Raw genomic sequence first — 24,115 nt, forward strand, 5'->3', positions numbered from 1 at the left:
AATGAACAAACAGAACAGAAACAGATACAGAGCACAAACTGGTGGTAATCAGAAGAAGAGAGATTTGGGTCGGATGGGCAAAATGGGTGAAGGGGATTAAGGGCCACAAACTTCCAGTTTTAAAATAAATAAGTCACAAGAATGTAACGTGCAGCATGGAAAATGCAGTCAGTTAGCTTTGTATGGTGACAGATGGTTGCTAGCCTTATGGTGATCAGTTTGTAATGTATATAAATGTCGACTCCCTATGTTGTGCATTTAAAGCAGATATAATATTGTATCAACTATATATTTCAGTTTAAAAACTAGGATGTTATTCTTTTGAGTATTGACTTCCCTTTCTTTATTTTCCCAGTTAGAACCTCTGTATATATCTCTTCATCCTTAGAAAAGCCCAGTTTGAACCATGTTTTGTCATCCTTACTGTGTGATTCTGTAGCTTCTGATGACGTAGCCATAGGAGAGCTGTGTTTTTTGATCACGTTTTGCTATAATAATTGTGTGACCAAACTTTTCAGGGCAAATCTTGATGCTGTATCAGATTTAACATCAACAGTGTAGAATTGTCACTAGTGGGTAAAAAGGTATTTTGCATTCTGGTTGACATTTATATACAATCATATTTCCATAACAATTTGGTAAAGGAGATTTACTAAGTTAGTGAAGTTCTAAGGTGAGAGTCTAACCTTTTAAACTTTTACAATGTAAAATTTATTTCTTGCCCCCCTGAAATAGTCAGTCACTGAAGGCCAGTAAATATTTATGTAAGCATTAAATAATGATGATTTCATTTATTTATTTCATCCTGCAACCTTTATAAAAGTGAAAGCTAGTAAAATGTTGTAGTGGATTGACCTGTTGTATTTTGGTGGATTTTACCTTCACTCAGAAGTTTAAGTCATGTGTGTCTAAAGTGATACGTAGAAATGGAAGCAAGACGACTGATTATGTATTCTGAGGGCTGTTCTTAGTGTATGGCACTCTGGAAATGCTTTGTGCTATCAAAGCTGTTCTCAACTTTTGTCTAAAAGGCAAAAAACGGAAGAAAGGGCTAAGGGAGACAACTGTCAAGATATTTCACAACTCTTACTTTCAAAACCATGTCTAGAATTCTTGTGAAAATGTTCTTGGAATTTTGGTAAGCCTTTCATTTCAAGAAAAAGACTGGTGTAGCATGAAGTCATAGTCTACTGATGTTAGGGCAAGCCATTAACCCTATGGGCAGACCCAGGCCTTAAGGCCAACGTCGTATCATTTAGGTAGGAAATAGCCTTTTTTTAAAGACCATGAAATCATTTCAACAGTAGTGTGATTTGTTGCATTTGGATTGATTGAACTGTTCTGATCATGGCATTATCATTAGTAGCACATCATTTTTAGTGGACTGAACCAGAATGATGTTCACTATCAGCCATATTTTTATAAAATAAGCTTTACAATTGTTTTCTGACTTTAAAAAAAAGCAATACATAGTACTTTAGAATCCCTTACACAGCGTAGGAAGTTAGAGAAACAAAAATCGTCTAGAGTCCCACAGCCTGGAAGTAAAAACTATTGATGCATTCTAGTGAATTTCCTGCTGCCTTTTCTGTCTCTTGACTTAAAAAAAGAAAAACCGTAAATGGACTCGTATAGTCTACATACTTGTACATGCTGATTTTCCTCCCATGTTTTCAGAAATCTTTTTATAGCTGCTGTGCTCTACGTAAATTACGGGTGTACTATAATTTAGTTAACTCTCATCTTGATGGATGTTAAGGATGTTTCCAGTTTTTTTTTTTTTTGATACTACGGAAGTAACTGCTGAAGATATGTATGACTGGAAATGGCAGAGAAGGTGTTTTAAGGCTCCTGATGCATATTGCCGACATATTTTCCAGCAACAGTTACTACTGCCAGTAAGAATACCTGTCTTTCACCTCACAAGCTTGACATCATTCTAATTTTAAAATCTTTGGTAATTTAATGGGTCAAAAAACATCTTGTCTTAATTTTCATTTCTGTGTTAGTGAGGATAAATATTCTGTTTTATCTTTATTCTACTGGTCACATTTTAAGGAATGTGTTTATAAACCTAAAGAAACCATTTTGGTGGCAATGTTGTATTTAGGCTCACCTTAGAACAGGTAAATGTGGCGTGTGTTTGTGCGTGTGTAGGAGGTGCCTGTATACTTGATCATCCAGCCTGCACTCACATTTCAAGGTGTTTATGGTAATAATACCGAAACATTCGTAGAGCTCTTGCTTTTCATGACAGGCACTATGCAAAGTACTCTACACTTGAAATCACATTTCTTTCAGAACCTCTGTGGGGGTAGGTACTGTTATCCTTCTTATTTCGTAGACAAGGATCAGAGGCACAGACAGGTCAGGCAGTTAGCCCACAATTACTCAGCTGTTTCTTGGTAGTACCGGGATTTGAACCAGTGCTGTTTACCACTGCGTTATACTGCCTCCCTGTCTTGGACTTATTTTTAGACGGTTTTTTTTCCCCTCCCTTCCACGAAGAGTGAACCTATGTTGGGTGCACATACTGAGTAAATGAAACTGTTACTGATAGAGCAGAATGTGAACCCACTGTATGTATTCAACAAATGTCTTTTGACAGGGTGCCTACTGATTGCTAGGCACTGGGCTATATGCGAGATTGTGGAAATGAAATATATATTGCCCCTGGCTTTGTAGCGCTCCCATTTCTGTTGAGGAGATATGTGAGTGTGCTTGCTTGTGCCTTTTGTCACATCTTTGGGATAGACATGACTCTAAATCTACTTTTCCCTTGGTACTTTTTGTAGGAAGCCTCCTGTTTATGGCCTGGGGATTCCACCAACAGGAAAGCCCCTCTGTTTTCCACTCGCTGGTTGCTTAGCATTTTTAGAGTGCAGAATCTTAGAGCCTCTGAAGTATTAATAGTAATTCAGATCCATGACTTTCACTTTCTAGATTTTCAGTTCCTTTTAACTTTTTCTCTTTACCGTTTATGGTCTGTGCTTGACCGCAGGGAATTTCTCTTTGGTTTTTCTAACTCTGTATGTCATTCCTTTTGGTGGTCCAAGATGAAACCTAGACCTTCTGTCAGCTAAACATCTAGTAAAGACAGCAGCCCGTGCCTTCACTTTAAGGAGAAAGAGTTTTCTTGTACCAGAACTGTGTCTTGAACTGTATCTCAGGATGCCATTGATGCTGCTGAGAACGAAGCCTGAGAAGACGTCTAAACTCCCGAAACCAAGCCAATGGCTCCCGTGTGTGGTGAGCCCTGGACCACATTTTTGAAGACAAAAGACTTGCAGGAAAATGTTCCTAGACACCTTCTCCTTTCGCTTTAACTTACGAACTTTTACGCAGAATCTTATGCTTAGCAAACAGCTCAGAGATTATTCGAATCAAACACTGAGCTTTAACCTTAACAAATCTCTAATAGTATTGCATTTCAGGTACTTTGTTTTTCTTCTGAAAACTGTACCAACTCCATTTCCCACTGCACTGACAATTATGTTCCTGGCTGATTTTCAGGGTTCTTCTTTCTCACTCTTTGACAATGTAACAAGTATTTTCCATCATTTAGATGTTTGATAAATGATTGCAAGTACTACCCATTAAGACCTCCAGTTCCTTTAGGATTAAGATTCAACTCCATGTCAAGAACCGGGTAACATGTTGAAATTCTTTGGGATAGGTATATCTATTCATACTTTTTCTTCCTTAGAACAATTGTTGCACACAAGGAGTCCTTGCTATGAGAACTACGAGACCATCAACATGACCATGTAAGCTGAAATCCTACAAAGCAATCTAATAATAAATGCCAAAAATTATTGGTGTTCCATTACCTTTAAATTTTTTGTCAAAACAATAAAAACTCTCTTACTGTCAGTAATAACTATATGAGAACATGAAAAAAATAGTAAAACTAATATTTAGTGCATGGAAAATTAAAACATTAAAAGCAGTGAGAACTAAAGTGTTTTATCAAGAGTGGTTTGAACAGTGCTTGCTTTCTTCTTGTATAGCTTTGAATACAGAGCCGGCATCTTTTCTCTACCTTAGTGAGTTGTCGTACTCCTTCCTCAGTTCGGTCCACTTGCAGTATTTTATCTTCTGCGCTTTCAATGTCGTGAACTAGCTCCAGGAGCTCCTCTCATATGAAATGTTTTTTGACAGAATTGCTTTTTCCAGGACATCTTCATTTTTTGTCACAGCCTCCTCACTGTCCTCATGCATGCCAATAAGTTGACTTTTACTAAGTTCTCTCTGAGTATCTAGAGTCTCTTGAATGGTGGTAGGGTTGACATTCCCACGGTTAGGTGTTCTATAATGCCATTTATGACCTGTTTGAGTTTCATTCACTTCCAGCATTATTACATCTTATTTCTTTGCTCTTTCATCTTTATTGCCCAGTTTCCTCTCTTGACTACCTGTTGTAAAATGTCACAGTGGTTTATTACTGGGAGACAGGAGGTTACCCAACATAATGCTTTGCTGTCTGTGCGTGAATTGTGTAACGAATGTGCAGGGACCAATCACAGCAGCCTTTGAAAAAAGTGACGTGATTGGTCACTGATCATGATGCACATCTTTTGTTTATGTAGTGATTTGTGGACTGAAGAGGGAGCAGTGAAGTTTGCACTTCACGCAGTTAGTTAATATATTGTGGTAACTGAAATTTGAACTGTGTTTTTGGGAGACTTGTATTAATTAACTAAACCATGGTAACTGAAATTCATGCATATTAGAACCAGGCAAAGCAAGGACAGCTGTAATTAATTTCAAATTTGTGCATTCTAAGCATTTTTCATTTTGTTTTCTAACTTTCTAGTTCCTGCTCACGATTATTCTACAAAGACTTTGCTTACTGCCCAGAGATATTAGTTAGATATCCCTGCAGAAATCATTGTTGGAAAATTCAAGGAAAAAAGTTTTCTCTCACAGTAGCCTTAAGATCCTTCCAAGTCCTTGAGTTCAATTTTGAGGAATAGCTTAATATTGAAAGTGATTAGGCCATGAAAGTACATTTAAAAGAAGTAATGGAACAGAATTCTTTGTTAATTAGAAAAATCATTCTGAAGAAGTAAAGACAGATACTAACTATACCAGGAGATTTCTACCCAGGAAAAAAAAAATCACAATAAATATTATTACAAAGTTCTGTTCAATAATCTTGAACTCTCATTGCTTCCCCTTGGTCCTGTCCACATAATTACCAAATTCTGTTATTAAATCATATTTTTATGCACTGATTTTATTGTAGAAGGAACTGAACAAAACTTTATGCAGCACTATGCTTTTTTGTAAAAATATGGTTGCTGTTCCTTTTGCTTTTCCTTTGACCCTTTCCAAATTCAGACATCCCAACTTCCTGCCTATATTCTGAAGTGTGGCATCATCCACAAGACCAGGGAACGTTTGGAACCAAGGAAAGGAAGTTGGTGTGTTGGACATCCTCTTTTATCTTTTATATTCAAAGTCCTTCAAAGCTCAAGCTTCACAAAGCTTGGACTCTTTTATTCTGAGTCCTATAAACTAGGAATGTGATTCCTAGTCAGTCTTCATTTTGACAAAATTGTTTCATTAAAGCAAGTTGGGCAGAGTTCATTATAAAATTATTTTCTTACCTCCTGGCAAGGAATCAGTTTATTAATATTAATCAGAATATTAATGCCAATAATACATTAATATTCATTTTTATTCAGTACCAGTTTCACAAAGCCTTCATTGTTTTTTAATGAGTGTATTAAATATTTTTTAAATAGTAATTTAAATTTAATTAAATAATTCAACATTTTGAAATTTTATTTTAAAACATCAGATTGCTTTATCTTGCATCAGAGACAGTGTTGATTTGCAGCTTAACAGATACCAAAAAATCCTAAAGTTCCTTACCTACAGTTATCAGACAATAGCACTATATTAACAAAGTTAAACATATGTCTCCATCTATGATTTATTCTTTATTTGATGTGCATTATACCTCACTGGTTAGCCTTTCTATCTCGCCACTAACTCACTAATCACTTGGTAAAGGGTCGTCTAAACGTCATGTGTTTAGGACAGGCATTGAATTCATGGATTTTCAAGTTTTGTTGGATGGACTTCAGTCTGTGTGAATCTGTGTGGGCTTACTGAATCGCATCTTTGGAGTATTGTGAAAACTAAGATGATAGATTTTATTTGATCTCTGAGTTGAGCCTGGTAATTTCACTACATTTAGCCACATTCTGTCTTGTTGGTGCTTTATGTAAGTACCAAAGAGATGTGAAAACCTTGATGGAGTATCTGTTCATAATATTAGCTGTTTCTTCAGGTGACCAGAAGGACATGTCTTTTCTCCATTCATATGAATTTGAAAGATTAAATACATAAAGGGGCTTTCTCAGGCTACAGGAGACCCATACCTTTTATTTAAGTGGAGAAGGAGGTCTGGGGTTGGGGGTAACATCCCCATCCCTTCTCCCTCCTGCCCCCCCCACCCATACACACTCATTCACATATTCGAGTGTAAGGGCATCGAGGCAGAAGTGTTTGCTTTTGTTCACTGCCAGCGCTTAGAATAGCAATTGTCATGTAGTGTAATGTATTCAGTTATTATTGAATAAAGTGAAGTCTACTCCTGCCTCATTCTGGTTGATACAGCTTGGACTAATAAAAGGACCCAGTACATTGTAGGTACACAGTAAATATTTGTAGAGCAAATGAATGAACCAACCCATCTCCTTTCTGAGAAGTAGCTGGCTAGATTTAATTATTTTATAGAAGGTATACTTTTTTTAATAGAAGGGAAACTTTTAGAATTCCTAATTTGTTGAAAAAAATTGATACTGTCTTCCCATATCCCTGTGAATTTCTGTGTCAGGCAGCAGTGAATTTATAAGTTTTGTTGAAAGATGTAAATACTGGCCACACTAAATACCGGTCAGGATGTAGAAACTCTCATTCATTGCTGGTGAGAATGCAAAATGGTACAGTCATTTAAGAATACAGTTCGGCAGTTTTATACAGAATTAAACTTACTCTTTCCATATGATCCTATAATTGTACTCCTTGGAATTTACCCAAATGGAGTTGAAAACTTAAGTCCACACAGAAACCTACACATGGACAGCTTTGTTCGTCATTGCCAAAACTTGGAAGCAACCAAGATGCCCTTCAGTAGGTGAATGGATGAATAAATGGTGGTACATCCAGACCGTGGAATATTATTCAGCACTAAAAAAGAAATGAGCTGTCAAGCCATGAAAAGACATGGAGGAACCTTAAATACATATTACTAAGTGAAAGTAGCCAATCTGAAAAGCTATGTATATATACTGTATGATTCTAGCTATAAAACATTGTGGAAAAGGTGGAACTTTGGAGAAAATTAGAAGATCAGTGGTTATGAGGGATGGGTGGCTGAGAGGAGAAGTGCATAGGCAGAGCACAGAGGATTTTTAGGCAGTGAAAATACTCTGTATAATATGTAATATTGGACATGTGGCATTATACATTTGTCCAAACCCATGGAATGTACAATACCAAGAACAAACCCTAACATAAACTAAAGACTTTGGGTGATTATGATATGTTAATGCAGATTCATCCTTAGTAAAAAATGTATCTGATAAGTGATGTTGATAATGAGATAGACTGTGCAGGGAGTATGTGGTAATTCTATGTACCTCCCTCTCAGTTTTGTTGTAAAACCTAAAACTGCACTTTAAAAAAAGAAGTCTTTAAAAAGTATAAAATACTGTATTTCCCTTATTTTATTTTGTGGCTTTATTTCAGTACTTTTAGTTAAGGAGAATTAAAGTATGCAGATCTTTAAAATTATATAGATTGTCTTGCCAGGCAGCCAGTAAAATCATACCAGGAAGTTTGATAAGAGCTCCCAGTTAAGAACACATTAAATTATCTTTCGCATAATGCTAAGTGTTTGGGGAGTTGCTTGAATTAATTTTCATTGTTACATTTAAAATTTTGATAGATTTTATAAATAAGAATAAATCCACTCATTAAAGGACAAGAGAAGATCCTTCAGATTATTGGATTCTGTGGCATCTGTATCAGATTCCTGACCCTTTAGCTACACTGGAAAAGTTGCCAGCTGACCTCGCAAAGAGGTACCTTCTCCAGACTTGCTATGGACCTGCTAAAATGTGGCCATTGTAAGCAAAGATGAGTCGAAAGAAATCCTTTTTAAATGTTCACTAAAGAAAACATGGAGATACGTTCATTGCCAGAGGTTACTTGAATAGACCCCACAAGTGTATTTGTTAGAAAAGGGTTCTTAATTTTAAGGAAGAGTTTAGGTAGCCCTGGAAATACGTAGTACTTGAACTAATCAATAGGAGCTAAAGCTACCTCCGAAAGGTATTGAAAAGGCCATTTTGTGGTAAAACATTATCAATAATAGTATTCTGTGGCATTTTATTTTTGTTGCTGTTGTTGACATTATTTTCCTCTCACAGCTCTTCTAAGCCTGAAGAGGGTGTATTTTGTATGAGGTTCAAACTCTTTTGTTAAAAAAGCTATAAGTCAGCCTTTTTGCATGAACATCTATACTCTAAGGTGAATTCTTGCTGCTTGATCTTTGTAGCTCTTTTATGTGTCAAATTAAACCTAGAAGAGTTTCTTATGAATGTTTGGTTGTTAGGTACATTTGAAATGGCTTCTATCTTATAATTGCAGAACTTTCAAGCTCTTTTTAGATAACAATATACATGGGATTAAAATGGAAACCCTGACACATGTCTAGAGAAAGTTTCTTTTTCTGTCTGTGTCTGTGCCTTTTGTGACCTATGCACTGAATTTCATCCTGGTCAGTGTTTAAGCCTAGAGAATAAGGAAGCTCAAAATCTGTGCCCTTATAAGAAGGCAGGGATATGACTGAGTCATAGGCACCTAAGTTCCAAGGCTGGATGGATCAAATGAAAGCTTGGGGAACTTGCCAGATTGTTTCTTGCTCTTTTCTGATTAATGTGGATTTCCGTTACTCAGCTTCAGGACTGACTACTGGTTAGCCCTCCATCTCCGCATAAAGAGGACAAAGTGGGGGTTACAACCTAAAGTATGAGTCGAGACTGTAAATTCAGGTGCTAAATTATACTTAAAATACTGTCAGCGTAGATTTTATCGTGGTCACTTAGGGGTTTGTTGTTTTAACTGTAATTGGTCTGTTTGTCATTTTAGTGAGCACGAGTTAAATGCTAAATATAAAATTATTTAAAATTTCCTCCTCAGGACAGTCACCCGTTGATTAATGGCATGGAGAGTGAGAATATCATGTGTAGATAAAACACAGCAGGATTTCAGTCATGTAACTCTGTTTCTCTTTGCTACTCAGTCTGCTTTTAGATTATTTTTAACAACTTTCTTGGTGAAAAATTAATTTTGATATGAACCAAAACAAAACCCAAAAGGTGAATGTATGATTAAAAAAATAACATTTTTAGGCTTCTGCAGTACATTATTCTTTTAGAGAAGCTGGATACTTGACAATAGACAATAGAGCTAGCCTCAAAAACATGACATGTATGTTGAGACCTGTTGAGTATTTGTAGTTTATGAAATTATTTTAGTTGAATGATTTAAGCATTTCCCCCCACCTCAGGGTTTCAAGAGGGTGTGATTTGTCCACTGTTTATTCTACTTCTTCAAAACAAAATATCTAAATTTCCAGATGCTTTACTAATTTTATATAAGGTGGAACAAAGTTCTCTTTTTCCCAGTATTACTAATTAGCCAATTATTTCTCATCAGCATTGTGCATATCAGTTGTAAACCTGAGGCAGTTTTGTTCTTCAGGTGACATTTGATAATGTCTGGAGACATTTTTGATTGACACAACTTGGGGGCTATTACTGGCACAAAATGTGTAGAGGCTACAGATGATACTAAACATTTTATAATGCACAGAGCAGCCCCCCAAGAATGACTTATCTGATTCAATATATTAATAACGCCATGATTGAGAAAGCCTGGTGTGTGTGTTTGTGTATACATACATATATAACTTCAAGGGGGATAAAGTATCACTTATAAATTCAGCATCCAAGGTGGGAGGGGTGTGGCTCAGTGGTAGAGCGCATGCTTAGCATGCATGAGGTCCTGGATTCAATCCCCAGTGCCTCTGTTAAATTAACTAATTAATTTTTACAAATAAATAAATAAACCTGATTACCCCCCAAATAAAAGTACTATAGTTAAAAAAAAACTTAATTCAGCATCCATATTTAAACTACTGTGACACCATTTAGCCATTGACTTATTATGAAAAAGATTTGAGATGACTTAACATGATATGAAGCAGTTTTTCCTCAAAGGTTATTCAATAATAGTAAGTTACCCGTTTAATCTCTGCACCTTGTAAGTTACAGAAATGGCTTTACTTCTTATGATTGAGTTCATGTAATTCTTTGTGTTCTTTTTTAAAGCACTCCAATATAAATCCAGTTTTACGAGGGAGAAAACTATTTTTTTATTAGTTGCTGGACTACTGCTCACCATCATTGTCATTGTTGGAGCCATTCTTTTCATCCCAGGTAAGACACACAGTTATCATGGGGGAAGACAGGATTGACATGGCTGAGGGCATTTCTAGGGAGGTGCACGTTAGTTTCCTAGGGCTGCTGTAACAAATTACCACAAACGGGGTATCTCAAAACAATAGAAATTCTCTTATAGTTCTGGAGGCCGTAAGTCTGAAATAAAGATATCATGAGGGCCACACGCTCTCCCGAGACTCTAGAGGAGAATTCATTCCTTGACTCTCCTAGCTTCTGGTGTTTGCTGACAGTCTGTGCAACTCCTTGGCTTGTAGCAGCATAACTCCAGTGTCCTCCCTGGTCACATTGCCTCCTCCTCTCCTCTGTGCCTTCTCCATGTCTTCATTCAATTTCCCTCTGCCTCTCTCTTACAAAGACTCCTGTCAGTGGATTCAGGACCCACCTGGGTAATCCAGGACAAGCTGCTTCTTTCGCATCCTTAATCATATACTTTACTATGTAATGTGATGCTTGCTCTTTTGCTATATAAGTTAATATTCACAGATTTGGGAGATGTGGAGGTGGACAGAGCTTTAGAGCTACCATTCAACCCACTACAGAGGCACTCTTCGTTGGCCAAGACACAGAAGTGGGAATGAATGTGGGAAACAGATCTATCTGAAACTTGCCCTTGGAGGATGGCAGTGGGAGTGGGAGATAAGAGTGAGCAGCACGTGGTAGGAACAGCAGAGACAGGCTGGGACTCAAAAGTGTAGACTGTAGAAAGCCTTTGTTGCTTTTTGAGCAGAGTACAATATAGGTGTAAGGTTTAGGCACATAAATGTGACAGCTGTGTTTGCAACTGGAGTTAGTGAAAACATGGGGAGGAAGGAGATGAATTCAGAAGACAACTTGAAAGAACAACTATTTTGACTTTGGGACAGACTGAATATAGCAAATGAAGGGAATGGTAAGAGATGACTCCACTGGAATTCTGTAAGGTAGTTAAGGAGGCAGAGCCAGTTCAAGGTTTGACATACTGAGACTTAGATGTTGACATTTATTTGTCTTAGTTTGGTCTTGAATAATTAAAAAATAGTCTTTTATTCTTGTGAGAAGTTTTGGGAGAAACATACGTATTTTTAAACTGTTTGCAGTTTATAAGAGTAGTATTGAGATTGATACATTTAATAAGTACTTTAATGTCCCCATAAAAGTAGGAAGTATGTAGGAAAATGTTAATTATTATTTTTAATTAACAGGTGAATATTCAGCAAAGAATGCTTGTGGACTTGGTCTAATTGTAATTCCTACAGCAATATTAATATTACTACAGTACTGTGTGTTTATAATAGGTAAGTATTTGATGTTTCAGCATGATTTTGCCCACCTTTTTCATTTAAAAAGTGGCATTTTGGGTCAAAATATTCTTGTAATTTTTTTAAGAACTCGGGAGAAGTCAGTTTATTAAAAGACTTCGCAGGCTATTCTTAGTGACATTTCCCCCATATGGATTAATTTTAAGATTAGCTTAGGTTTTTTTCAAGGCACTCAGTCATCTTGAAAAAAAGGATTTTCATATGTCTTTGGTATCAGTGAATTTTTTAAACTATGCTATATAATCTCTTAATGATTATCTTCATGTTTTTGTTTTTGAAGCTATAAGTAGATATTAAGCATGCCCTTTCTCTTCGTTCGCTAGGCCTCTCTGTTTAAAAAACTACTTCTACAATATAGGGCTATAAATAACAAATAGCGGCTTAATTTATTATGTTTTTAGTAACTGGCATATCTTAACATTGTAGTTTTAAAAGATGACATAGATATCCAACCTATTATTGGAGTCATTTTCACTGCATTTGGGGAGTAAGTCACTAACATATTTTTTTTATTGTTGCAGAATGTGTTTTTTTCTATTTGCACATTTAACTCTTGGTCTGTCTTAGAGCCCATCTCTGGCTTGCTGTGCGTTGGAAGGGTGTTGATTTGTTATAAAAACACAGATCTAGACACACAGGAAACAGGCTAGGACGTTTACAGTGGCATTTTTGCGTAATGGTTCTCCCCACCTGAGCAATTTTGTGTGCGTGCTGTAAAGCTATACATAAAAGCCATTCACGTTGTGAAATGCACAAATTTGGTGAAAGCAGTATTGTTTTAAGATTTAGGGTGAAAACTGCCAGTCCAGTTTAGCTCACTGTGGAAATGAAAGATTGCTGAATGTGTGAATCTGGAGCTGACTACCTATGTGGAGAAGCAAGGTTTAGGTCACTGGAAAAGAGTCTACCATCTGACAAGGAGCTATGGAGTCAGTCTTTGATAAAAGGATATTATTCTTGATTGCACAAAATACAAGTAGGAGTGACTGCTTCCTAAATACTTTCAACCCACTTTTCCTCCCTCCAGCTATTGAAATGTCCTCCTTCACCATTGCCATACTGATCCTTCAGGGCCTGGGCTACGTGCTCTCTGTGGTTGGACTAAGCCTCTGTGTCTCAGGTGAGAGTCCTAAACTGCTCTAGTCTCAGTTTGTCTTAGTAAGATTTCTCTTGGATGCAGCTCTTCTTTCTTGTTCTTTTTCTTTCTTTCTTTTGTTTTTTAATATATAGACTTGATCATTTAGAGTAGCTTTAGGTTCACAGCAGAATTGACTGGAAAGTACAGAGTTCCCGTATACCCCACATAATAGCCTCCTTCACGATCAGCATCCCCCAACAGAGTGGTAAATGTGTTATGGTCATTGAACCAACGTTGACATATTATCACCCAAAATCCATAGTTTACATTAGGGTTCATGCTTGATGTTGTACATTTTATGATTTTGATAAATGTATAGTCGTAGACATAATATTGTACAGAAAAGTTTCACTGCCTTGTAAGTCCTCTGTGCTCTGACTGTTCATCCACCCTCTAAACCCCTAACAACCACCTCTCACTGTCTTCATAGTTCTGCATTTTCCAGAATGTCTCACAGTTGGAATCGTGCAGTATGTAGCCTTTTCCAGATTGGCTTCTTTCACTTCGTGTAATAGTAATTTAAGGTTGCTCCATGTCTTTTTGCGGCCTGATAGCTCATTTCTTTGTAGCATTGAATAGCATTCCACTGTATGAGTGCACCACAGTTTGTTTATCCACTCACCTATTGAGGGACGTCTTGATTGGTTCCAGTTTTGGGTGGATTAAGAATAAAGTTGCTCTAAACATCCACATGCATGTTTTTGCATAGATGTAAGTTTCAACTCCATTTGCGGTAAATACCAGGGAGTGTGCAGGTGCTGGGTTGTACGTTAAGAATATATTTAGTTTTCTAAAAAATTGCCAGACTGTCTTCCAAGGTAGCTGTACCATTTTGCATTACCACCAGCAATGAATGAAAATTCCTGGTATTCCACATCCTTGTCAACATTTGGCGTTGTGAGCTTTTCTTTTGTAACTCTCATTTTCACCCCGCTGAGAATAGTGCTTTCCACACTGCCGTGAGAAATATTGGCCGTGTATGCAGTATTTGTGGGAGAACTTTTAAAATAACCAGGCTCCATCCAATTGGTTGGAGCCTGAGGCTTCTATACACTGTTTTCCATTAGTCTTGATGTAATAAGATAACATGTTGTACAGATAAGGGCTCATTCATTTCCATAATTTGGAGTCATTTCACTGACTGACTTAACAGTGATGAACATATGTCGATAATTTTTGTTTCTTAATAATTAGAAAAAGAATTACTCTCCTTAAAACTTGCTATTATTGCTGTTATTGTTGATTCTTTAAAAAAACATGAAGTTATTTCATGAGAATTCCTAATATAAAATTTCATTTGTTTTTACAGAGTGTGCCCCGGTGCATGGCCCTCTTCTGATTTCAGGTTTGGGTATTACAGCTCTAGCAGAATTACTTGGATTAGTTTATTTGAAATGTTTTGGTAAGTCAACTTTATTTTTGTTAGCCTGTGCCAAGAATTTCAAATGTATAATTTGGAAAATGATTTTGGTTGATTCTTACAATTTAGGACCAAAGAAATGTATTGGTAACTCCAAACACGAGAAAGCGCAGTAACGCTGCTGTGCTTTTTCCGATGATAAAATTGCGATGCTTTGGGGGCAGTAAGGGAGGGTAGAAGCCGTACGAATGAATGCAAAGTTTAGATTATTAGCTGGTTTAAAAGAAAACAGCTTCTTGTTTTAGAATGTATAGACTTTTTTTATGTGAAGTGAAAGGAGAGAGTATTGAGGATTCATTTTAATTCGTAAAATAGGGTGTTTACTTGGCCCATTGTTTGCATGGTAGAGCCCTTTCACGGGCCCTGTTAGTCAGTTGCCCCTCGTCTTGCAGACCATTTACAGCCCTGGACTCCCCTAAGTGGACAGGAACTGAAATTCAAAGTCTGTCACTTTTGTTAATCAAAGAGCAGTGTCCTCTGATGCTTGGATTTTAACATATTTTTAGTTAAAACCAATACGATAAAAACACTGAGTTTTAAATTTAGGCCTCTACTACTCTTCCAGTAGTTGTTAGTAAGTATGGACATGGCTTAATGTCTCTAAACTTTATGTTTAATCTTCTAGTTTTCAAATAACAGATTTCTGTATGAATTCTTATTTTTAATGCATTTATAAAGATAGATGCTTTTTAATATATTAGGTACTTAAAACTACTGTGATGTCTTACTTTAAGCTAAAGATGTTCCCTACAATCTGGTTTATATTAGTCTCTCTTAAAAAAAAGATTTCTGTTTTTTATTTATGAAATAAAGCAGACTCAAACATTTGTCAAAATAATCAAAAGTTACAAATTAATAGAGTAAAAAAGTCAGTCTTTCTGACTGACTTTCTTTTAGGTGAGCTTTATGTGTTTCTAAAAGTTAACTCAAACCTTGAATTGTTACAGTTAGAAAATCCCCCACATGACCTGCACAGTACTTTCAAAGAAGTTTTACCTTTATTTCTGAACTTTAGCTTTCGTTGACTAATCATTGAATTCAATTCTGTTATATATTCTTTGTCCCCCTTTAATTAATGCTTATTTGATAAACAATTAAAATGCTTAAGTAAAATTCACCTATCTTTAGTTCCTGTGTCATAAATTACGCTGGTTTCAGAGGCTTCTTAGGGATGTAGAGGTGGAGAAGAGGGGAAAGCAAGAAGTTGTTTCCTCGATAAAATTTTCTTAGTTCAAGCTGTAAAATAGTTTAGACTTCTGAAGCAGAGCAGCATTCCTTTGGTAGGCATCATGAGCATCGCACTACGAATGTTGACACGTACTCTGTTTTTGTGAGTCTTCTAGTCACCACTTGTCTGGTTCTTGCAGCTGGCACTGCTGGTGGCGGTGCTCCCATCAATGCTTGAGAACAGTATGTGACCTGCAGCATCCACGCAGCGTGATGTAGTGTTAGGTGTCCGTGACGGATGCTTAGCGCTTTGTTCTTTTTTCCCCTCATTATCTGGACCGCTCTCTTTTATTCCCATGCTCTCCCAGGCCTTCTGTATCTAACAAAGACCAACAGGTCTGGAGATGCTGACTCAAATGGAAATAGGCATTGTCTAGCTGCTACCCTCTTGACCTTTCTTTCCCCGCTTCCCCACTGCTACACCCCTAAGAAGCCTGTGAAAATGGTATAATTACAAACATGCTATTCTCACATTAAAATCAAAGTGAAACTGAAATCCTGAAAAGTTCCCCCAATTATTTTTTCTTTATCATACCTTAACATTTAAATATACCATATGTAAGTAAAGAATTTAGTCCAATTTTTTTGACATTTTGAGAATATTCTAAATTAACCTTTTAAATCAACTTGTCTGATGCCAGAGTTCAGAGAACCACCTTCGGTCAATTGAAGGGCAAGAAGAGAAAAGGTACAGGAACGTAGCTCTTTAAATGATATGGTAGACTAGAAAATTTGATGTGTTTTTCATATGTAATCTGAATGTGTACCTCATGAGTATACATAACATTAAGGTTGCAAATTTGAGCATTTGTATTGGGAAGTAAAAATTGTAAGTGCGACCAGTGTAACTTTTACTTGTTACAGATGCTCTATTTTGGAAAAGTCTAATGAATATATCTTGACTTGAATGTAATAAAATCCTCAGTTGATTTAAAAAAAAAAATCCAGGCTGTCTTGGAGTAAGTGTGTGTCCCTATAAGAGGTTTAACTTTTATCATTTCCAAGTTAAAATTTGTAGCCTTAATTGTTACTTTAAAGTGTAGGGTTTTAAATTTCATTTTCTATGTTCTTCTTTTGTAATGGTGTTGAGTTTTTTGTTTTTTTTTTTTACTGGAAACGTTTAAATTTCATAAAATGAAATTGAGGACTGAGAACAATAACAATGTAAGAACATATAGAAGATTGAAAAGAACTAACTAAACTCACTGACATTGGGTGTGTTAGCTATACAGGCATTCATGTTCCTTCTTTATGAGGGTCAATACTGGTTAAATTTTTTAAGCCATTACCATTTAGTTCTGTATGAGGGAATATAATCATGTTTCCATACAAATCAACCTACTAGCTGCCAGAAACTCTATTTCCCATGATATTTTAGAATGGCATGCAAAAGATATGTAAAATTTGGTGATATTTTCTTGCCCTTGCTGATGAGAGGTGAATCTGATATCAACAGAAAAAGTATTCCTGAAAATTCAAAACCTGGAAATATATTTATGGCATGTGTCAAGTGTTTCTGGGAGAAAAGAACAAATCAAGAAGAAGCATTGCAAGTGAGCTCATGTGGAATGCTCAAGGCTTGTGATTTCAAAAATATATATATATATATATATATAGCTGGCAATGCCTTATGCCCATGGTAACAGCAGATAAATAACAATCATTCTTTAGTCACATAGGTCATATGCCTATTGGAGAGGATTAACTCAAGCGAAATTAACTTCTGCGCTGTTTGCTTTTATAATATTAGAAGGATCACAGCTGACGAGTGCCCTTTGAATCACTAGTCTTTGTAGATCTCTTTGTTTCAGAAAGGGCTAGCCAAATGTGATGTTCCTTGGACCTGAGATTTAGAACTCAGAGGCTATTCTTTACTCATTATTAGGGTTATTGAAGGAAGTTTCTTGGCAGTTCTTAATACTAATTCTGGTAAATAATTTATAAGCTTAAAAATATACCTCTAAAATCTCACCTCTGACCCTTCATGCCTTCACATTACCAATCAGAAATTTATATAGCTGCTCAGTTCTCTTTTCCTTGATAAAACATAGATGCAAGGCATGGTTTAGTTGAAGTAAGTTGTATATACATGTCGGTGTCGTGATTGTCCCTAATAAAGTTCTGTGATTCTGCTTTGTTTATCTGGGAGCCTGCTAAGTGTGATTTACCCATATTCCCAACATATTTCACTCCATAGTACTTTAAAAAGAGGTTTCCTTCTTGTTTAGTTGCAAGGACCAAAGCACTCCCAAGTGCCTCCAGTGGAGATTTACTTTAAAGCGACACATGGCACTAACAGAGGTGGGAATCTCATGACAGCAGATATGTAACTGGGCCTCCCCGAGAGTGCGACAGTGAGTAGTTAGGAATTGGAAGAATCCAGTGCATCTCTAAGGACTGGGTCATCATCTGCCCTCTCAGTGACAAGAGGGAGCTGATGCCCTTCTGCCAGTGATAGCTGCTTGGTTCCTCCCTCTTTAGTTCTTCACCTGCTGGCCAACTAGCTCATCTTCTCCTCAGGGTTCTCTTCTCCTCTTCGTGTCTTCTCACTGATGTATCTTTCTTACCTTTGGCTCTAAGCCTTGAGCTTCTCCTTGCTTACTTCCTGTCTCCTCTTCCCCCTCCTTTCCCATCACCAACTTTCTAGCCGCCTTTCTGTGCCTCCTCTTCAGGTTCCAGTGGGAGAGAGAGACTTCACGGGCCAGTCAGTGGCCGTCTCCCCCGTTGGAGCCAGCCTGAGCGGCTTCTGGCTCGTCTGTAGATTGGCTGCCCTTGGGTCAGGTCTCAGCCCCATTTCCCCTCATGGAGTGGGTGTGGAGGAGCAGGAGATAACGAGCACAGAAGACCAGAGCCGTTCTGCGGGCCTCCGCAGTCTGCTCGGGGGCAGACCCAGTGCCATCGCCCAGTCCAGGGGGCAGTGGGACTGGCGACCCTTCTCCAGAGTGATTCACAGGGTGCTGTCACTGGACGCTTCTGTGTCTGCAGGACCCTGACTCTGTCCTTAGGACTGGTTTTAGCTGCCTCAGGGCCTCCTCACTGGGTTATTGTAAGTTCTCTCTTCTTCTCTGTGCAACAAGAGCACTTCTTTTCCCTTTGTCACTTTCTTCACGCCCTGTATTCCTTCATCTTCATTAACCAATCCTTTCAGAAGCAGTGAAGGGTAACTTGGAAAGCTAAGAAGCAGGAGAGAGGGGCTTGGTTGTAGCTAAAACTAGTTGCCTAGAATCATTCTTTAAATTCAACAGGGATCTGAATTTTTGTTTGTTTAGTTTGTTAGCTATCTGGAGCTTTGAGAACTGTAAGGATGGGAGAAAAAAAGACTGGGCTACAGGAAACAAGAGCAGTGAGCTAAGGGTGGGCGATGGGAGAGAGGCAGAGAGTGGTCCTCTCCCTGTCCTTTCCACATGCCAGCTGGGCTGAGTAGGGAGGGATGCAGAGTCTAAAGTGGGAGTGAGTAAAATGTGTATGTTTATTATTTGATTTAGGTGGATCATTTGCATTATTTTATTCTGTCAATGTGTATAATTAAGAGTGTTCTGTATTTTTAATAGACTGTCAAAGCCAGAACTCTTTCAGTGGAGATTCTGACACTTTTAGTTTTAGCCCTGAACATCTTATCTTAAAATTAGACATAGTATTGCCTTAATTTCTTCCATTTATTAGATTTACTTTTTTATTTTTTTTTAATTTTATCAGCTTCTGATCACAGGACTATACAGCCTCCAAGGGTAAGTTAAAATTTCTTAAATGAATTGCTTAATGGTTTAGACTGAAGAATGGTAATTGAGATATTGAACCCCTTTGCTAGCTGTTTAGTGTAACATCAAATTAAGAGAACACTGAAGTCATTTCATGACCTTTGCATGAATAGATCCAACTATTTTAAAACCTCTGGCCATTTTGTAGCAGTGGGATAGAATAAATGATTCCTTAAGATTGTGCTGACTTCTCACACCCAGAACTGGAAAGTTTTTGTGTAAGAATAATGGTCATTATCTGCTAAAGGAAGCTGATTACAATATATTGCCTCACCTGTTGGATCCATTTGATGTGCATACACGGAATGAGATTTCAGGCTTAAAAATGAGGGAGAGGGGTTTATAATAAATAGATTTCATTAAAATTGACAGTCTGTAAAATAAATGTAAATATAATTGAAAAATGACTGTTCTGAATTAGGATTCATTTCCCTCTTTCCCTCATTTTATAAACATTTTTCTTCCTCCAAACTGTACTGTCATTTTCACTGTATCTTGGATACCTTAATAAGCTATCTGAGGAAATTCCAAGGAAAGGAGCAAATTTAGGAGGTAAACTGAGAAGGATAAATGAGGGGGGTGAAAAAACCTTTATAGAGAGAGACTCATCATGGCGACAGGCACATGGGCTACTTTATGGAAATAAGATCTAGAAAGGACTATATGTCGTCATCTTCCTTTAAAGGATTAATGATCACTCATCTGCAGTGCCAAAAGCAAGGTTCCTGTCCATGGCAGGAAGTGGAGATTATCTGACAAGCCTCCACAGACATGCCTGAAAGGCACGGGAAGTGAGGGTGCATCTTACACAGGTGTCCATTTTAAAAAGACTGATGCCATTGCTACCTTGGTCACAAACAGCCAGAAGTTTTAAAAGTGCCTCTGTTAGAGACAATCCAGCCATTAGACCCTTAAATCCTAACACATTTGCTTTCCCTGTTACTGAGTTCAATTTGCATGACTTGAAAATGATTCTGTTTTGCTCTCATCTCTGGTTTAACTGTATTATTTATTATATTGCTATTCATGTTTGTGCTTCAAGAAGGTAGAATTTCTTGAACTGAGAGAGGCAGGGTGGGATGGGAAATTCTGCATGACAAAAAGTATATTAAGAGAATAATGCAGTTATTTATTATAAAACTTTGCAAGCTTGCTTTTCTAACTAACCTATGTTGCCTTCCTTTTTTTTTTGACTATAGGATTCACTGTTTATTATATAGTTTAAATGTTAATGTATATAAATTTTAGTATAAAAGGACATGAAATAAATTCTATTTTATGTAAATATATTTTAAATATTTTCCAGAAAGCTGTAGAGGAACCCCTTAATGGTATGTGGTTATTACAAATTTGTATATTTTTGTTGATCCGTTACCAGATCATAGTTTGAACTGGCCCCCAAAGCAATTAAAGTGCTGTCTATGCCTTGGGAAGAATCTAGGATTTTTCTTGCCTTAACCTCTCTTTTCTTGATTTTTCATCAAGAATTGAGTGTTGCTTTTGTAATGTTGTCACCTCTGAGAAAAATGCACTGTTCTGTGTCTCTTGAGCAGTTGCTTGTGCTAGCCAAGTGATATTTGGGTGAGGGGACCACTGCCTTTTTAATTGGCCACGAGGAAATGTAACACCCCCAGTAGAGAAGAATCCCAGATAATTTCAGCTTCTAATTATAAATTTCAGGAAGACACAGGCTATCATCATGGAGGGAGACAAAAACATCTCACTTTCTTTCTCCCTAAATCTAGATCTTTATTTCCAGCTGACTTGTGTAGGCTGTGGGTATGATCCACAGAAAGCTTTTGCAATCAAATGATAACCTTGAAATTAACTTGGCTTTAGAGCTGTGGAATAGTTGGCATGATCCTGCTGCATATTTGTTTATTTAGAAATGATTTCTAATTGTGGAATCTTACTAACTGTCTGCTTGGCTTGTTACTAATTCTTAGCATTTAAAGAATCAAAAGGAATGATGAATGATGGTAAGTATAAAGTGCACCTGTAATTATAGGTGGGTTACAATATGGACATTGAAAAGAAATAACATTGCTTCTTGGAAGTATGGCTTTTTTTTTTTTCAGTAAAAGGGACACTCAAATCATAAAGGCCTACATTTCTTGGTTTATAAAACTTAAATCTACTGTGTTAATAGTTGCAAAACTAGTAATATAAATGCTGTAGGGTGTCACTAATCAGACTTTCCAGTTATATTGCTCGTAACAGAGAATTACTTTTAAAAACATTTTTTAAAAACATTTTTCAGATACAGTGTCTGGTGACTGTAACTTTAAAATGCTTTTTATAAGACAGATAATCGGGCACAAATCTTTGTCATCTTGGCAGGGTTTCTTTCGTGCTTGTGTTGGTGATTTTATTGAATTTATCCCATGGAGACTTAATATCTCTGCTTTTAAAGCAAGAATTTGGTTCTAACCTTTTGGGATAGGATTTACAAAGAGAGAGAGAAATGTTTATTCGCTCCAGCTCTTGCTTTTTTCCTGGAACTTTGGGCTAGTAACTTCTAATTTATATTGAATATTTCAAAGACATAGATCTATTAGTTCTTAAAATAAGTGAGTCTGAGATTCTGAGTGCTGTGAGTGTTCGTTCATTTTGATTTTACCATAACATGTCGTGATACTTCAGTTCTGTTAACATTTTAATAACTATGTTTTTATTTTGTCAAAAATTTCTTCCTACCTTCGACTTTTATAATCATTCCTTGATCATGTAAATAGTTTGCTTTCTATTTTACTGTTGTAAAATCTGTGACCTACCTGCTCACCTCTAGAGCAAAGTGCAGCATTTAACCCAAGAGGCTATATTCCCCGAGTGCAATTAATTTTTGCCTAAGATTGAAAACGTGCCAGTTGTGTGTTGGTGGACTCAGTTTAAAACAATGCTTATTAGACTGTGTTCAATAAACAGTCACAGAATGTTCCCACTTTTTTAAGTTTGTGTCACAGCTTTTATTACAAAAATGCATGTTTTGTTATTCTAACTACTGCCCTCATTAAAAAAAAAATCATGGTTAGTAGGAATACATTAAATAACACTAAAAAAGAACTGGTACCTGATAGTGTGGCATGGTGTGTCTGAGTTTACTTTCTGCTGTTAATTTCTTTGTTTTTTTCCTTTCCTACTGTGATGTCATTCTTCTGTAGTTATATGAAGAAACTAAATTTTCCATTTTCAGAAAACCAGTACAAGAACCTTGAATGCCTCTTCTTTTGTTAATTTCCCTTAAGATGTGACTCTGTCTGTGTCATTGTAACAGGAGTTGTAGCTGTTTTTGCATGTTCATAGCACATGAAATCTATGACGACCTTTGAAATTCCCGTAATTTTTAGCTGTTGAGAATTTGTTGGGTTTTTTCCAAATGCCTGTCTGGTGGGCTCTTCCTCCTGACAGTGTACAGTGCTCACAGTGTGTCTGCCTTGTGAGTGAGTGAGGTCCCAAGCACCCTCTCGGGACCACAGTACTATTTCCTCTTTCACTTATACCTAATCACGTGTTTGATTGACTTACCGCAAGTGAATGGTGTCAATCTAAAGTGAATGTGACAGAATGTTTATTCTGGGATCAATATCTTTTGCTCTGAAAAATCAACATCTCTTGGCTTCTCATCAGCCAACCCAGCAAACAGAGAATATCAGACTGATGACTTTTATTTCCACTTGGAATTGGCTTTTACTTAACTGTAACCAAAAAGGCTAATGATTTACCAGGTTTATGTCTGTGACCTTTGCATATCTAAGATTAAATAATTTTTCCTTATTTTTAAATACTGTATATCCAAAACTTATTTTCAGTTTTTTAAATATGTCAACTTGTTAATGCATAGAAAATAGACACACATAGCAATTATATGTTCATTTTTCCATTTTTCAGAGTAACTGAAGTGAAGGGATGGACTCTGATTCTGAGAGTAGTAAGACGTGAAAGAAATTCACCTGTGTTAAAGCACCATGGCCTTGATTCACTGTTTGGGAGAAGAAAACAAGAAAAGTAACTAGTCTCCATCTATGGGAGAAAGTAAATTGTTGGCCTTTGAATGATTATTACAGTTAAGTTTTTATTTAAAGTGTTTTTAATTTAGTTAATAAAAGAATTATGATCTGTGTTGTGTGCCCAATTGAGGTCCAGTTTTTTGTTGTTGTTGTTATTTTTATTCAATTAGGAGCAAAAGTAGAGTGTGCAACTTCCAAGAATGATGCCTTTCAGATCTCGGGGCCTCTTGACTCCAGGTCACCAGTTTAAACTGGTTCCAGATGAGAATTACCTGGCACTAACCTGGTTACCCACAGATACTTGAGAACAGTGGCTTCCATCGAACCTTAGCAAATTCAGGTTCACAGCCACTTTGACAGTTGTGATGTTAGCAGAGTAGTGTGTCTGCCATGTCTGGGTCAAGGGAACAACACATTAAGTACAGATAGGAATTTGGTTGGAAACATCGTGTATGCTGCCTACGTGTGATTTGTCAGTCATGGGGTTCATGGTCTTCATTCCTGGGGGTTGCCACTCAACACATTTTTCCTTCAACATACAGTGTACCAGACCCTTTTCAGATTTAGGGTAATTTTATTGGTGGATATGTTTTTTTTCTCCCCCTCACACAACCCTTTACATCCTGTCTTGTCCTCCTGTTATTTGCTTCTGCTGTACAAGATGTAGCACTTTTTCTCCTCTTTGAACATGGTCCAGTGACACGGTAGCATCATTGCAGAAAG

General features: G+C 37.0%; 1 protein-coding gene across 7 annotated transcripts in view; it reads left to right on the forward strand.

The window, feature by feature from the left end:
* Positions 1 to 23,517, forward strand: part of CD47 (CD47 molecule) — a 47,365-nt gene extending 23,848 nt beyond the window's left edge. For 2 of the 7 annotated variants that reach the window (XM_072965698.1, XM_072965693.1), the window contains exons 4-11: positions 10,413 to 10,520; positions 11,726 to 11,818; positions 12,870 to 12,962; positions 14,290 to 14,382; positions 19,324 to 19,355; positions 20,692 to 20,716; positions 21,332 to 21,364; positions 23,274 to 23,517. In XM_072965698.1, the coding sequence (XP_072821799.1) occupies positions 10,413 to 10,520; positions 11,726 to 11,818; positions 12,870 to 12,962; positions 14,290 to 14,382; positions 19,324 to 19,355; positions 20,692 to 20,716; positions 21,332 to 21,364; positions 23,274 to 23,278 (482 nt within the window). In that variant the 3' untranslated portion in view covers positions 23,279 to 23,517. Of the gene's footprint in view, positions 1 to 10,412; positions 10,521 to 11,725; positions 11,819 to 12,869; positions 12,963 to 14,289; positions 14,383 to 16,268; positions 16,316 to 19,323; positions 19,356 to 20,691; positions 20,717 to 21,331; positions 21,365 to 23,273 lie in introns of all 7 variants that reach the window. The other 5 variants (XR_012074912.1, XR_012074911.1, XR_012074910.1 and 2 more) reach the window with 5 other exon arrangements.
* The last annotated feature ends 598 nt before the right edge of the window (positions 23,518 to 24,115 follow it).

Source organism: Vicugna pacos, chromosome 1 (genome assembly GCF_048564905.1).
Source record: "Vicugna pacos chromosome 1, VicPac4, whole genome shotgun sequence".
Classification (NCBI taxonomy): domain Eukaryota; kingdom Metazoa; phylum Chordata; class Mammalia; order Artiodactyla; family Camelidae; genus Vicugna; species Vicugna pacos.